This window comes from Aplidium turbinatum, chromosome 16 (genome assembly GCF_918807975.1).
Source record: "Aplidium turbinatum chromosome 16, kaAplTurb1.1, whole genome shotgun sequence".
In the NCBI taxonomy this organism is placed as follows: domain Eukaryota; kingdom Metazoa; phylum Chordata; class Ascidiacea; order Aplousobranchia; family Polyclinidae; genus Aplidium; species Aplidium turbinatum.
Genome location: NC_137487.1, coordinates 2,333,389 through 2,350,124, shown reverse-complemented (window position 1 = coordinate 2,350,124; position 16,736 = coordinate 2,333,389). Strand labels below are relative to the sequence as shown.

The window sequence follows — 16,736 nt, the reverse complement described above, 5'->3', positions numbered from 1 at the left end:
AATTACGTTATATTACAGCAAGTTAGTTTCAAGCTTGAAAAGTAGCGTGTTTCATCTGACGTTGCCCTTCCATCCCAAGAACAATGTTGCGACATTTCTTCGCTTGTGCTTTTCTTGCGATGTCAACAACTGGTCAGCTTCTATCAAGTAAGACAGATTAGCTTGATATTCGTTTACCTAAGTTATATATCTGTCGTTACTACAATCATATCTGTACATCGAGCTTAAAAGAGTAGTTGCCTCTTAGACAAAAGCTTGTGTAGATCTTTTACAAAAACTATTGGCCAAAACCTCTGTTGAATGTTTTTTCCTAAACTTATATCATGGCGGACTGAAAGATTGGCGAGCTTGTGTCGCATAGCTGTTCTTGCTTGCCAGAAACTGTACATTTATTTATTCATTTAGAATCTAAAAATTCTTGGCAACCCATAACTTAAAAACTGGCGACCTCGTGATATAATCTTGGTTTGAAATCTTGAGAAAATTTTTTTCGAGATTTTGTGGCCATTATGCAACTTAAAAAGTTAAGAAAACGAAATTCAAATGATTTTGTAATTGCAAATACAGCCAGATGACCTTGATCAAATGACGTCACGGGCCTAATTTGGCCCGCGGCTGAGAGTTTCATGATCTCTGGTGTAGGCGATGAAACACTACCTGTGATTGCAACAACGTTGAAAGTGACATGATTCCAAGTCTATTTCTTGCAGCGTCTGTCTGTGATCGGTGTAGGTCGACCGCCACTTGCAAAACAACAAAGGTAAGCATCACGTTTGGTTGCAATCCATGAACCACAAACACTACTTAAGTGTGCTTCCTACTGTGGTAAAGTAAAATGTGTTGCTTTCCTGAAGTGATATTTTATCCCAAGAAAATTGCCAAACTATGGAATAATCAATGCATTACGTTTTGGTTTTATTTCTTTAGTCTGACTCTGATGTGAGTTTGAAATGTCAAAAGTTTGTAGCTCACTGCCAAACTTCAAGCCACGTGACTATATAACGCCCACGTCACTCGTTTGCGAAAGGGTTGGCAACCTGCTGACCGGTTTAATGCAAGGTTTACTTTTTGTGGACCAGCCTTTAAAATGTGGAATACTTATGAGATAAAATGTAGCAGTAACTGATGCTAATTTCATATACATTTATCACACTTTTCTGCGTACTGTCTGTGGAAAAATAAATACTGTAGCCCAGGGAGCTGTAGCCTAACTGGCTGCTACTCAGCATCAGTATCAACCTCTCGAACCAGTACACGGCCGCGGCCCCGTAGTTAACGACGTCGTCTCCAGTCTAAGAGCTTCAAACTACTGAATTTTATTGCTGCTGGACTGGCTTCAGTAATCTTTATAAATGTTCTCATTTTGTAAGTGACAGTCAGTTTCAATGACAATGAGAGCAACTCTGAATACAGCGTTTGAGCTTAATTAACGTTGTCCAACGATAGGGTGACGTTGTTATTCTCTATCACTCTTCGTCCGTTTTCGGAATTTCGCGTCATGAAAGAACAAAGCAATTTGTCTCGGAGATATTGAAAAGTTTCCAAGTTGGAGATTGCACCATCAACGTGGCCCTCTTCAGGTGAGCCGATACAGCTCCTCTCGTGTCGTGATTTGTATATAATATTTTATTCTCTCAACACTCTCACAGCAAATTATCACTTAAGCTTATTGACAAATGGAGGTGGATTAAAACCTCACCGTATCAACAACTTTCTTTTCTGTGTGTCCATTGTAGGCTACAATTAAGTTTCATATTTGATTCTTCCTAAAACGATGTATATTGTCAATATAATTTAATCAAACCATCATTTTGGTTATCCGCTTGCCGCAATCTACTAGGTATAGATTGGACAGGGTTGCCATCTTCAGTTCTAAAATTTGAAAGTTTTTAGCTTTGACCAAGGAGTGGAAGTCCATCTCGATCTGGAATCCTCTAACGCCCGTAATGACGTAGATTTTGCTGTTGCGTCATTAGAGCAAGGAGAAACTGACCCTGACATCACTGCAGCTCTTCAGCTGGCGGCAGAAAAGTTTTCTAAATATCCTGCAGACAATTTGGGAGCTCTGAGAACACTAATTGTTATCACCGACAGTGAGTTCTCGGTAAGTCTGGGAAACGTTTTTTTAATTTTATTTTTTTCAGCAGGGTTGCCATCAAGGTGTATTAGATGAGAATGATGTCAACATTCTATCAGTTTTACGCAATTTGCTTTTTTTAATACTTTTTTTATGCAAATATAAAATTTTCAGTTGGTAATAGGTTACCATCTATAAAGTGGTAAGATGAGCTTGAGGAGCGCATTTCATGAACACTTCCACTTCCACATTGCTCGGCCCCTTATGTATGGTATTTTAGTGGTTTAAAACATCTGCAAATATGCGAGATTGATAGTCCTTAAGTTTTCAACGAAGCTTTCTCAGTCTAGAGATGAAGATTTCTGCAAATAATCATTGAAATATCATTTTAACAGTTAAATGACAGTGCTCCGGTTCTTAGCCTTCTGGCCGAGAGAGTTGCTACTTTTGGAATTGGAATTGGCAACAATGTGGGCGCGCTCAACCTGCAAGAGGTAACTTTGAATCCCAACCGAACATTTATTGTCAAAGACATCTACGCTCTAGGAGGACCGAACCAGCAACTCATCATTGACTCGTTCTGTTATGGTAAGAGATCGGTATTATTACAAGCAGTCTTTTGGACAAGAAGTGTTAATAATTTTACAAACGAGGACAGATTATAACGAGATTTTGAAATAGATTTCTGCAACTTTTGTCTCTTACTTCTTAGAAACGTTCTCTGCTACCATGCAGGTTGTGCAGTCAAATAAGATGAAGTAATGCCACTTTTAAAGTACCTATGGAATGTCTTTTTTCAACAAGCGGCAAATGAAGTTTGTTTCCTTTTCTCCAGACGTCGATGAATGCGCCGAGATGAACGGTGGATGCTCTAATCAATGCATCAACGCTGACGGCTCATACCGTTGCGAGTGTCCTGACAATATGATACTTTCCCCGAGCGACATGAGAACTTGCATGAGTATGTCATTGATGCAATTACGATATGCGCAAAACAAAATATCAATAAATATTATGTAAAAAAACAATCTTTCTAATATCAGCCCCGATGTAAACTTCATCATGCCAGTTACAAAGAATATCCAGTCCGGTAAACAACAAAATGTTTCTCAGCTGCCGATTGTAGCAAAACTTGGGAAACACGTGTTTCGCCCAAGAGGCTGGGTTCATCGCTATCGCAACAATCGGCTGCTGAGTAATAAGAAATATTGGCATGTCGAATACACCCATTGCGGAAGTTTAACTTATTCTAATCAGTGGTTCACCAACTTTTTCGAAGACAAGGTGCTGGTGAAGTACAGACATACGGTAGTATAGTTTACACTATTGTCATTTTTTTCACCCAAGCAGTTTCTGGTTTGATCGATATTACACTGTCATTTAATAAACAAATAATTTTTTAGGTGGTCTGAGTGCGGATGACGTAGCACACCCCTGCATGCAAGATAACGGAGGTTGCTGCCAGGTCTGCGTTGAGACTATTGAGGGTCATAATTGTTCTTGTTACGAAGGATATGTGCTTGGTCAGGATATGATCACTTGCATTGGTACGTTGGATGGTGTGGTTGAACACTTTAAGTAAACAATACAATGTCATATAACTTTTGAAAATTAGGTCATGATTAATGTAATCAAAAAATAAAGAGCTTGAAATTTAGATACTAAACTCATGTTTAGCAAACGTTTCCAAAACTGAACTGCCTTTATCTTCAGTGTTATAAATGTATGCTATAAATTGTTATAAATGCTATAAATATTTATGTAATGTAAGCATCTATGCTACAAATTTTTGATTAACCTTGTGGTGTCAGCCGCAGTTTAACCCTTTGCTTTTCAACGTTTTTTTGGAAGTTAACTGCTCAAGGGGGGGCCTTTTTTGGATCAAATTCAATCAGCTGTTACGTGTTATCTGCTGATGCTATTTCAACAAAAGTTGCACTGGTGTGAAAAAAAATCATTTGTCTATAAGTTTGAAAAGTCATTATTTTAAAATTTTGTATGTTAAACTTGATATTTCAATTTTTGCAAAGGTACCCAAAAACGACAATTTTGATTTATCTTGCCGCTATTTAATTACCGTGCTAATCCGATTTCATGCAAAGTTCTGAAAAACAATGAGCTCGATCGAACGCACGAAGTGTGTGTGCGGTGTGCCAAATCATTGCATTGATAAAGATTTACTTACGACTTGCGAGCAAATCTTATTGTAAGCTACTCATTGATTCTAAAATAGTTACAATCAGAGTAATATTGTTACACGAATTTGAAAAAAAACAAAACTGCGTTTGTTGTCTTACATTTTCGTCCTAAACTAATGCATTCCCAAACTCATGGCTAGCTTCTAGTTTTATGGAACCAAATTTCTCATAAGTAACACCTTAGCCTGCTTGAATAGCTGTTTACATCTTCGTTTGTGTATTTTAGGTCTACAATTGAGTTTGTAGTATGAATATTTTTAGTAGAGAGAAGACAATTGAACAAGTTGTTGAAATTATCTGAAATTTCTAAGTTCAAATTAGGTGCTTTTGAAATAGTGGATTTGTGTCAAGTCGCATCACAAATATCATGCAAGCTACATCATAAGTCATTTCGCTTACGGGTGTTTATAAACATGACTCATAAATTACATCCACCAACAATACAGCATTTACATCAACAAAGCTAAGTTCGAAGCTAAACTTTTTATTGAAGATTGTGTCAATCAATTTGAAATAACATTTTTAGTCCGCCAGCGTCGAAACAATGCAACAGCGAATTGAGGAACATGCGTAAACAAAGGAAATGTGAAATAACCCACAGTCAGCAAAGCTACATAAATTTAACGTTTACAAATGTTGAATCAATGTAAAAGGAATGGATTGCTGCCTGGGTCGTCATTGTTTGAAGCACAAAAAATACGCGTAAATGCGACAACATCAGCAAGGCAGCGATTATGTTTCTGGCCAAAAAAAAATTAACATTTGAATTCAAAGATAAAAATGATTATAACGAAGCTTCAAAGTTTGTCGTAAAAAATATTGCAGAGATACAATAAACATAATCATTTTGTGCCAGATTGTGAGAAGACTTCCTAGATTCTTTCCAAACATTTGCAGGATTGCAAATTATTTTTTATAATTTTATATTGCCAAAAAATGGCTTCTTTGTTGAAACAACGTGGCTACAATTCTATAAAAAATTCTTAGGCCTACTACATTGAAGTAATGAAATTTTTTTTTGTGATTTTGCTGATGACGTTTTACAATATCCGAGAAGTAAAAAATAATAATGATGAATTATTTTACAAAACCGTGGTTTGCAAGCGCTTCACAAAAAATTGTTGGGGGAAAATTTACCATTAGACGTAAAACGTTTGTAAAAGAAAATTGTCGGTTTACGTATTTATAATGTTTATTGCCCTGTTCGAATTATAAACTGCCTGTATTGTCTACCTTTGTGGTTGCCGGCCAGCTTAGAGCAGCATGCAAACTACGCGTTTATGGTATTTGCATCGTGTTATGATTCTCGAAAATTTCCCACAAGGTCTTTATTTTTATCGTGACATTTTTGTGCATTTTCTGTTCTAAACTTGAAGTCATTGTGCAGCACAATCCACATCGGTTTTTAGACTCAGTCTTCATTGAAAATCTTTTGTGTGGTGCATCATTTCAAGTAGTGTCTTCCCCTAAGCTGTTACACAAACCGCCCAGAACCAGGTTGATTATTATGTATCTTACAGCCGTTGAGAGCCCGTTATTGTATGTGTGGAATTATTACTGAAGATGTCTGACTACATTCATGCCAAAGTCGAGCAAATTCTGCTTTCGGGATCCTTGCCGTTATTTACGGTATTTTTTGTTGATAAGTTTAGGCAGCATTTTTCAAAGATAAATGAAGACATCGGTATTGTTCATCACTTAGATTTAGTTTTCTCAGCATTGTTTATTCATTCTTTGATCCACTAATTTGTCCCACTTTTGGTATAATCGGATCGTTTATAAATGGCGGGTCTTCACAATAGCCGGCCTCTTATACATTGGCGCAACGTATTCAGATGTTGAATCAATGATGAAAAAAGCTGATTTGTTGTTTGTCTGATGTGACGCCTAGCTTTATGCCTCTTCTACATTACAAAATATTTAGTAATGTAGATGAGGCATTATCATCTTCATTTTGCGCTCTTTGGAACAACACACAGTGCACTGTGAAACAAAAATGCAGGACATAACAACAAGTAGGCGACATAAAGCAGGGAAGGGACATATTGTAGCCATCGAGTTAGCTGCTACGTGTAAATGGAGCCTATCTCATAATTTTGAATGTATCTCACAATTACTGTTTGCAAAAACGCCATTTCTTCGGCCTCTCCCAAAAGCATTTGCAGTGATACATTTCCTCAATTGCAAGTTTTGTCAATGAGAGCATTTCCATAGAACGTTTATTTCGAAACCAGGTTTTCGTGCATTTACCCAAGAGAAGATTTCTTATTGTAACGTTTTTTATTCGTCAATGAATATTATCTGCTTGAAACAACTGTTTTGAATAGTTTGTGGCCTACATAGCCTACTATTTTGATCGTGGATTGTTATTCTTCTTTGTAGAGCTGATAACGCAAAAAACGTTTGCTATTATTGTTTCTAATTAACAGCTTTGTGATCACTGGCTTTTCTTTTGTGGCATAAGAAATAACGCGCTTTGTATTATTGAGGTCAAACCAAACAAAGGAAACCAAGAGGATGTTTCTCTCTGCTCGCGCATATCGATGCACGAAGCAATTATGAGCTTATGGCTTGTTATCGCAATGTAATCCATTTCACGCTTTGCTGGAAGTGAGCTAGAAATAGCAAAAATTCACCAAAATCTTGAATTTACAAGAAAACTACACAACTTTTAGCATCAAATTTAATATCATCAGATCCGCCTGGCAATTTTAGGAAAAGTCAAGAAAAACCAAGTGCATGGCGTTACTGTGCTTCAAATAATCAAAGGAAATATGAGGGGGGGGCCAAATCTGGCCTCCCTTTGAGGAGCAAAGTGTTAATTTAAAACTTAGCCTCGCCAGGAGTTGCTCGAGTTTAGAGCACTGAAGATGAAAACAGTTTACTTTTCGAAATATTTTCTGAACATGAGTTTAGTATCTACATTTTGGGTTTTTTATATTTTATTAGGTCATGATCGAATTTCCTAAGTAACGCAAGACTACTAAATTGCTGTAGTCGTCATCTAAGTTGAAAATCACCACTTCCCGCTGGTGGATCAGTACAAGGACATAACAAGCTGTATTACCGTTATTTGCTTCAGTAAATTTAAAACTGTAGTCAGTCGCTTTTTCAAACCAAACTCTTCCTCCTGATTGAATCTTTATCCTCGGACGGGGAAAGGTTTTTGCAGAGCTTAATCCTGGCAGTTTCGCATACTTGTAGAGGCTTTGAATCACTGACGCAGGCCCGGTCACCGAGATTGACAGAATGAATTTTCCGATTGTTGAAGTCTTGTTGCTGGGGAATTATTCCATCCATTAGATGCCGCTGAATGGAGAGCAGCCCTTAACGTGCGTTGCTCAAGCGCACGCCCCGAGAATCGAACCAGCAGCGCCGCTTGATCTTAAAGCTTCTTCGTTCCAGAAGTGACGCGCTAACCAGCTGAGCTATCGGGGCGGATTGGAGCAGCTATCGGAGCTATCCGGCTATCCTGTAATACACATTTAGTCGTGCAACCACAAACGTAGTTTCACTGTTCGTGGCATTACACAAACCTGGTGCCTTCGTATTGTCACTGACTAATTAAAGAACCAAATTTTCCTCACAGACATAATAATAAATAAAAATGAACAAACTCATATTATTCTAATAAAGTTTCAAAATAATAGTTTTGTGATGGATTTTACCACTTTACACCCTTCTTTGTGGACCTAACAACGCTCGATGAATACACAATCCATTGGCTGCTGCGCCTGGATGTAACAACGTGATCTGTGGCGGCCTCAAACGCAAGAAGAAGAACACCCTTCTTTAATAATCTTACTTGGCTGTTTTGTATTTGCTTGGCTGCTTAGTAGTTTACTGTAGTTAGATATCTTTGCACTCCAACAAATGTTGGCTTCTACTTCAGATTTCAATGAATGTTTGAACCAACCTTGCTCCCACGGATGCGTAAACACTGAAGGAAGTTACTTTTGCGAGTGCCCACAAGATTACAGAATAACTGAAGATTATAATACTTGCGAAAAAAGGCCAGGACGTATGATAAGTTGCTTAAAGTTCTGGAAGTATTTATATTTAAGTCAAAAAATTTCCTTAATGTTGTTGAGAAAATGTTGTTGCCGATAACTTTTTATTATTCCATGCAAAATTATTTTTGATGTGTGGATGGCAAAAATGCTTTGTACCGTATCTCATTTATTTCTCTGGTTTCATTGTTGAAGAAAGGTCTAAAATTTGATGTAAAATAATGAGTTAGGTTGGTTAACAATATTGATTAAAAATGATGCAGCCTACAATTCACACTGAATCAATGATTTCATCATACTTGCCGGTGAGCTGAAGTAAATATAAGCTAATACCGTTACATTAACCCTGACAAGGTCTCCTGCTTTTCAGCTGCTGACTGCCCGGAGGGGTTTGACACTTTAAGTCACAGTTGTGTTATTGGAAGCCGTGATAGAGTCACCTATGAAGAAGCCAGTCAACTTTGCCTCGAACAATCGTCGCGTCTTGTGAAGATCAACGATGGTGGGACGCGATCGATAATGAGCAGAACATTCATGCGAGGAAGTTGGATCGGTGGGTGTGCTAGTTTAGAGAACAAACCATCCCCGTTAGACTACTGTCACCACTTTGTTACGAACTATAACCGAAGTTCCAGTGTGAGTTTATTTTCAATAACATCAGTTATCAATGTCATCTATTGAAGATTGGAAAAATGTTTTACGCTTTAGTCCTAAAAGCATTTTTTATATGAAAAACATATGGGAAATGAAACACCACGCGCTTATTGCAACAGGAGATGGAAAAGCAGGCTTTAAAGTTTCTAGAAACTTTAAAGCTACTTTTCTCAAGCTCCTTCGCCTCAGCCTAAAAACTATTTGTCCACAAATTTTTTCCTCGGCCATTGGCTCCACTTCTTTAAAGATTCGTTCAAAAATACAAAACAGCATTTTTAGTTCTTTTACTTTTGTCCTGATGCCATACTAGGTTAGACAGTTGACTGCTAAACGATTCTGATCATGGTGGTTGAAAACTTGTTCGACCACAAACTTTTAACATTTCACACCATTCAGGTCTTCAAGAAGAAGGTCTTGGCTCATGGAGAAACTCAGATGGAAGCCTTTATACGTATCAGTGGGCTTATAACGAACCAAGTACGTGAGATGGTTAAGTTTTCTGACTAAAAATCGATTGTCTTTCTTTAAATGCGCCAAACGACAGAAAACAAAGACCGTTTTATTTCTTATCATCAGCGCCATACTTTAATGTATATTCAGGTCTGGGGCGATGCGGAGTGATTGATCACCTCATATTCGCTTTTCCTTGCGACAGTCAACAATTTGCCATTTGTGAAATCCGTGAGTTGATTTTTAATATGGCACAACAATTTTCTAATTGCTAAAAGTTTTAATAGAAACCACATCTTTTACTAAAAATTAACTTTTCACCCAAACCTATAACAAATTGATTTGAAAAATTGTTTTTTGACTGAAAAGTTGTTTGTCAGTTTTCCATGAGTTCACGGGCTGTAGAATCCCAAGTTCCCAGCGTGAGAGTCGGCAACCCCACAGAGGTGTTTCCGACAATGAAAGAAATGCTTTTGAATGATTACAGAAGTCGTATCCACAAACTAAGGCTTCCTGTGAGCTATCTCGGCAGTTGCGCACACTTAGACAAGCTAGAATTCATAAGCCTATACTACAGACATAGCAGTGGGCTTACTAGACTATACACAAATCATTGTATTTGCTTTTCAGCTCGACTTGAAGGTTTTGTAATCTTCACCAGCTCGTGGTCTGGTGGAGCGCAAGGAAAGCTCTTCCTCCCCACCGACGTCTCTCAAGTTGTTGTCAGATTTCCTTTTAACATTTCATCCTTTCAGGTGAGTTTGATATCTACCAAAATGAAGATATGTCTAAAAATGATTTAAAGATGCAATTGCTTTGCTGGGGTAAACAAACTTGGTGTTTACAATTCAAAAACCTATAGCTCCACAAAAATATTTGAAAGAGTATGTTGCGGATCAAAGTCTCACAAATCACATTCTCTCAAATCAATCGAAATGAATAATCTCCGGCCAGCAAGTTTGCGTGACACGCCAGCACGTCTGCTAATGTTAAATGAGAATAAAAATGCGCTAATTGGCTAGTTGTCACGACAGGCGTTATTTTCTCTGATCCCCTGTTGTCGCATCCAGTAGCGTAGGCCTACGCAGGATTTTCTCAAAGGGAGGGCCCATTCTCAACTTTTTCGAAATGAAACAAACACGAATTGAAAAAACACCCATTTGCCAATAATAACCAGTAGGTCATAATTATTGTGTGAGATTAGCCTACCATACTTAGCTTGCGTTGACGATAATTTTTTAGTTTGCAGAAGCTAGTTTACTCAATTGGATAGGAGTAAAAACTGTAATAGTTCGATTAACAGACAATGTCCTGATTATAAGTATAAATCGAACTTCTCTGTAAAAGTTTGAACATCGAATGCAATTTATTACCGTGCTTTGAACAAAAATTATCGCACTCTGGATAAATGTAACAAAAAAAGAAAGCTTATACCTTACAGGCCAGTGTAAGCATCTTCTCGCCTCCTTCCCTCTCCCTCTGAACTTCACTAGTGGACCTCTGCTTTTTAGTAAAGGCGCCTAAAATGTTTTCAAGCTATAAGTTGTGAATTTGGATCAAAACATCAGACTGACTGCACAATTTGTTGGGACTACATCTTTGACTAAATAACAATGCAAAGGGCTATGGAGTTCAACTAAAATAACTAAAAGATTTTACAGGGCCGTTTGCAGACTTGGCAATGAAAAAGGCCGTCTTCAAAACATGTAATTGTATCACTCTTGAAATACAAAAATTAAAAACTAGAGAAAAGAATGACGCATCAGTGTTCGTCTTAAAAAACAACAAGACGCTGGCTGGTTGAATGCCGAACAGCCTACTTAAACAAGATAGTTACAAAAAAATTAAATGCTAAAATGTTTTTGAATTAAAAAAGTATTATCTCGAATGCAAAACTATACGCTGGATAATCCCTGCCAACGCTTCTGGATGCCATTATCGAATAATATCTTCGTCATTTCACGAGCATTTAATTTTGGACAAACCTTATGCTATCAACCGTTGAAACACATTTTTATTTGAAGAAAGCGAGAACGTAGTATTATTTCTTCTTCTTCTGATCTTCTTCTTATTATTTTTTCTGTAAATTCCAACAAATGAGCGTAGATTTACTGGTTTTGCTGATATAAAACAGTCATTCCAAATGATGATCAACAATAATTTTCTGACTCGTTACCTCAGTGGTTACGCGCCCGGCTCAAGATCACGCGGCGCAAGTTCGACTCTCGGGGTGTGCGTTTGAGCAACGCACTTTCAGGACTGCTCTCCTTTCAACGGCACCTAATGAAAGGAATAATTCCCCGGCAACAAGACTTCAACAATCGGAAAACTTCACTCTGCCAATATCGGTAACCGGACCAGCGTCAAGAGCCTCTATACAAGTATGCGAAACCACCAGGAATAACCAATCAAGGCTTTGTCAGTCCGAGGATAAAGATTCAAAGCCAACCAAACCAACCAATACAATACCCATGGATACAACTCAAGCTATAACTAAATATGAATATGGGTGGGCCTATAAACAGAGATGTGGGCCCACCAACCGGGGTTTGGGAAGCGGTAAATGGACCCTTACGTGATTTAAGCTATAATATTGAGCTTCCGTAGCAACATTTACAACACTTTTTCATTTCAAATAGCCAAAAAATAAACAAATTTATATCATATGGCCCTGCTACCCAAGACCTTTCTTAAACAATAACTTGTTTGCACTAAATGATAATGCTGAAAATTGAATGAGGCTGTTCACCAGGCATTAAATTAAATGATATGAGATGTTTGCACTAAGTTACACAATCCAAATCACCCTGCGTACGCCACTAGTCATACTCTTATATTATTTGCAGATGCATCAATTTTATAGCGCAAAGATTGTAGGTAAAAAAAAATAAGTGCAAGTAAATATTGGTGAATAGATAAACATTAACCTTGTTTAGGTTGCAAACTGTAGTTAGATTTAGGCTAATAAGAGACAATGCAGAAACTTAAAACTTAAGGCACACTTAAAACGCAAACAAAATTTTGTAGCCTAAATAGTAGCCTATCAATTTTTTTCACTTTTTATCTTCAATTGTGGTTCCTGTCAACTCTGCTTGTCATATGGTTTCGACTAGTTTGGTAATACCATCACCATAACAACATAGCAGAAATGTAAAGTTTTTATTGCTAAATAAAATAGGTTTTATTGGCAAGCTCATTGGCAACTCGAAGAGCACTGGTTTGCAAGGGTAGGCATTTTGACATAGGACAGTTTTCCTTGCGAATCAGCTGATTTCAGTCATGCGACTCAGCACGTGATATTCCTCCTGATCGGCTCTCAGGGTATGCGCTTGAGCAACGCATTTCAGGACTGCTCTCCATTCAGTGGCACCTAGTGAATGGAATAATTTCCCGGCAACAATATTTCAACAATCGTAAAACTTCACTATGCCAATCTCGGTAATCGGACTTGCGTCAAGAACCTCTACAAATATGCAAACTACCAGGCATGACCTATCAAGGCTTTGTCAGGCCGAAGATAAAAGTTCAAAACCAAACCAACCAAAGATGAACGAATCACTAACCTGAAACTTCAGCACTAGGTTTCACATTCTTATTGCTTGCGTGTGGATCTCGCTCTCTTGGAAAAGACCTGTAGTTATCTAACAACACAATCGGCCGCATAGCCGAGTGGGGAGAGCCCTAGTCAGTGGCGATTTAGGGCAAAATTTTAGGCGGCGCCAAAGAAGTATGAACAATCTCGCAGCAAATGGCTTGGGAAAATTTTTTGCGTTTTTATCAATAAAATTGCCTATCTAAGTCAGGTAGGCTACCAGTCATTTGCACATCACAAATCAACGCCACAAGTGACAATCAGTTGTAAAGTTGAGGCAATGCCATAATGCCGCTCGTGGCAATTAAATGCAATAACGTGATTGCTATACAACAGTGATTGCTCCATGTGAATGAAAAAGGGTAACTACCAAAATCCATTTTAATAAATCACCAACCTAGTGCCTGAAGCTCACTGGTGCATAGCCCAAAAAAGTGCATTATAAAAAACATTCAAACGGTGAGGCCTAGGTGTAGCCTACTTAGTACCAGAGATGTATGTATACGCCGCAAGTTCTAGGCCGCAGACCTGTGGCGTAAACTTTTTGTTTACACTAACGCTTACGGCCACATTTTTTTGGATAGTTTGCGCTTGAGGCTACGCCGCAAAGTTTTCGCGGTTTTTTACCGCATAGTGTCAACGCATACTTTCTAATGTATTTTTTTCGCTACAACACGCCAATACCTTCCAGCGCTGCAGTTGAAAGAATGACATATTGGAACCAAAACACAGCAAAATGTCAGATGGACACTTTCAGATGCTTGTGTTTTTTCGTGGAAATTCAAAATAAAACTTGTTTGTTTCGATTGGTTTATACCGTGTCCGTGTGAATGTTTGGCACCTAGCAAACAAAATGAGTTTGCGTTAGTGTATACGCTGACGCAGTGCCGGTCTTAGGGTATTTCGGGCCCTGTGCGGAATATGCTTTGCGGGCCCCAATGGCAATGATCCAACTCAGTAGCGTAGCTAGGTATTTTGAAAGGGGAGGGGGGTGGTTTGACGGTCGGTGGGCAAAGCCTGACGGCGCGACACCCAGCGGCGGGGGGCTCCCCCAGAAAATTTAAAAAATTACTTTGAATTTGGGGCATTCTGAGAGCATGTTCAACAAAAATTTGAGTATGAATATTACTGTAAAATGGTGCTGTCCGGTGGCATAGCAAAAGGATAAGATCATGCTTTCTTTGGCATTTTTCGGAAATAACGCAATGTCTCTATGTTGAGTCTGGATGCAACCTATTTCGTACCCCGATTTTGTACCCTGAAATCGGAGTAACAAAATCAAATTTCAACCCATTTCGTCCCCTGAAAAGATCGAGAGAAATTTTGAAATGTTTGCGGCAACTCCGATCAGCGACTTCGGCTCTGTTGCTTTTTTCTCTCGATCTTTTCAAGGTACGAAATGTTCAGGGGACGAAATAGGTTGCACCTGTTGAGTCTCTATGTTTTCTTGTTGCTAATTCCTTTGTTGAATTTTTCCATTGGAAATGACAGAATTACTGCATTTTCTGAGTAAATTGCCGGCCCCTTAATTTGCGGGCCCTGTGCGATCGCACGGTTTGCACACCCTAAAGACCGGCACTGGCTGACGCTGACGCCGCCAACTTTTTTTACAAGTTATGTTGGCGCGTACGGCGTATGTTTTTTCGAACGTTTGCGTTTACGCTGACGGCGTCAATATTTTTTGTATGCGCGTACATCACTGCTTAGTACAAGTGAGTGGTAGGCTATACTCAGTTAACATATTGCGAATAAAAAAATAGCCTAATTCAATTATGAACAAAGCGCTTGCAGCAATAAGAGTCTACTATTTCTATTTTTAAAAATAAGCGAAATTGGGCCTATGCCCTATCAGCAAAACAAAACATTGTGAACTGACAATGATGCAATTGAGCAAAAGAACAATACGATTAAACTACTCATGCTGATAATGTTGCAAAAACGTCTCAATACGTAATTGTTATTTGTAACAACGTATAAAAATGACATTAGATTTCCTCAAACAAGTAATTCGATCACAAACATGTTTTGAATAAAATACGTAATAAATTTAGCAGAGATGTGTTCAAGACCAGATCCAGCTTTACTGTCCAAAAGGTTGATGTATGGCATTCCATCCTATCTCTTTGCTTAAACTGCCATAAAATCTGGATTGCTACCATGCATTATATTATTTAAACTTGAGTTAAAAAAAGTTTCTTTATTAGTAATTAGTATTTTATATAATGTCCATTGTCTCTTGTACCGTTATCAGCGGTTATTTGCGGTTAGTAGATCTACTTGCCGAGACTAAACATCACGCATTGTTTTACCTTAATAAAATGGAAATTTACAAGTTAAAGTATAGCATAAAAAGGAAATTTGCATGCAGACATAAAAAAACAAAGTGGAATTTTAAGGGGCCCCATAGGTAAATCCGCCTCTGGCCCTAGTTTGATTAAAAAAGGACGCCGCTTCGACACCGCTCAAGAGCATTCGGTTGTGTCTTTAGCAGGAGACTTAAAGGTTTGCCTCAAAGCGGACACTAAGATTGGCTTCGTTGCTTCCACTTGATTTAAATCTTCTACAGTCGGGCGTAAGCCTGGATACGATAAAAAGTGTATTGGTTGGGCCATCCAGTATATCAATTCCATAAGGAACTTGACGCACTTATGATATGTTTTGTTTATTTCAGCACTTCAACTTAGATTAAGCTTGCTATTAGGCTGTTATAGCCTAAACAACCATTGTCATATGTATTAATTCTTTCATAGACATGGCATGGAACAGCGAGTCGAGTCAGTGCTAGAGAGTTCATCGTGATGCAGAATGACGTTGAAAGACAAAGCAACAGCGGCCACGTTGGATTTTTCGTTAATTTTGGAACTTTTCGGTTTCCAGACTATAGAGTGGAAGTCGACGTTTTCACAAATTAATTCAAAAGTTTAATTTTTTTTCCAATAAAAGTATGATTTCAATTTCTTAATGATTGCCATTCAGTCCATGTCTATATGCAGTGCATTCATAACTCTAAGGAGCCCAACCCATTTAATTTACATTAGACCATAGGCTATATCAATATTACGTGCATGCAGGGCCGGATTAAGGGTTTATGGGGCCCTGGGCTGAGCTGAAAGTGGGGGCCCTTATCAAGTGACATTTTTCGCTAAAAATTAATGGTGGAGTGGGGCTATGACACGGGCCCAGTTGCATGTATCTGTCGCACCGAGCCCTAAACAGCGGACCAGTGGCGTAGCCAGAAAAAAAATTTGAGGGGGCAAATATTTGATGAATTGAAGAGAACAACAATAAAGTGTTTGATTTAAAGCCATCGCCACTTGATGTGCAGTGGCGTATCCTGGTGGGTTGAAGCAATAAAAGTGGTAGGGGGTTAGAGCGTGCCGAAGGCACGCGTATTCTACGGGGGTTTGGGGGCATGCTCCATTGCAAAATTTTTTGAAAAATTACACTCAAATAATGGATTATAGCGCTTTCTGAAAACGCTTTTAGGGTAATATTTGTATGAAATTTGCTAGCAGATAAACAGCTTTTAACTTATTAAAGATAGTTCTCACACACGAACGGGCAAAAACTGCGGCTAGAATTAGAGAACACTAAAAACTCAGCTACACAAAAACTCAATAACTACACAAAAACCCAACAGAGTAAGCCATTCTGAAATTGCTTCCATAAATTAGTTCAAAGAAACGTAAATCGCATAAATTTTGCGCGATTTACGATTTGCAAAATTTATTGGTGTCTTTCTGTGTGTCTAAAAC

General features: G+C 38.3%; 1 protein-coding gene and 1 long non-coding RNA gene across 3 annotated transcripts; one reads left to right on the top strand and one right to left on the bottom strand.

The window, feature by feature from the left end:
- The first annotated feature begins 16 nt into the window (after positions 1 to 16).
- LOC145785452 (uncharacterized) lies at positions 17 to 15,932 on the top strand. The gene is made up of 13 exons (XM_082597106.1): positions 17 to 147; positions 711 to 760; positions 1,447 to 1,580; positions 1,894 to 2,104; positions 2,473 to 2,665; positions 2,913 to 3,038; positions 3,481 to 3,624; positions 8,168 to 8,296; positions 8,656 to 8,838; positions 9,336 to 9,416; positions 9,540 to 9,620; positions 10,020 to 10,144; positions 15,732 to 15,932. Exons 1-13 carry the CDS (start codon positions 84 to 86, stop codon positions 15,891 to 15,893), a joined length of 1,683 nt encoding a protein of 560 aa, XP_082453232.1. The 5' UTR covers positions 17 to 83; the 3' UTR covers positions 15,894 to 15,932.
- On the bottom strand, positions 658 to 13,576 carry LOC145785453 (uncharacterized). 2 transcript variants are annotated; one of them, XR_014291176.1, is made up of 5 exons: positions 12,953 to 13,576; positions 11,375 to 11,469; positions 10,824 to 10,909; positions 9,985 to 10,157; positions 658 to 743 (listed from the first exon to the last, which is right to left on the bottom strand). It is a non-coding gene; the product is annotated as an uncharacterized LOC145785453 (long non-coding RNA). The 2 variants fall into 2 exon arrangements; XR_014291175.1 differs by lacking the exon at positions 658 to 743 and having other exon boundaries at positions 9,757 to 10,157.
- Positions 15,933 to 16,736: the final 804 nt, after the last annotated feature.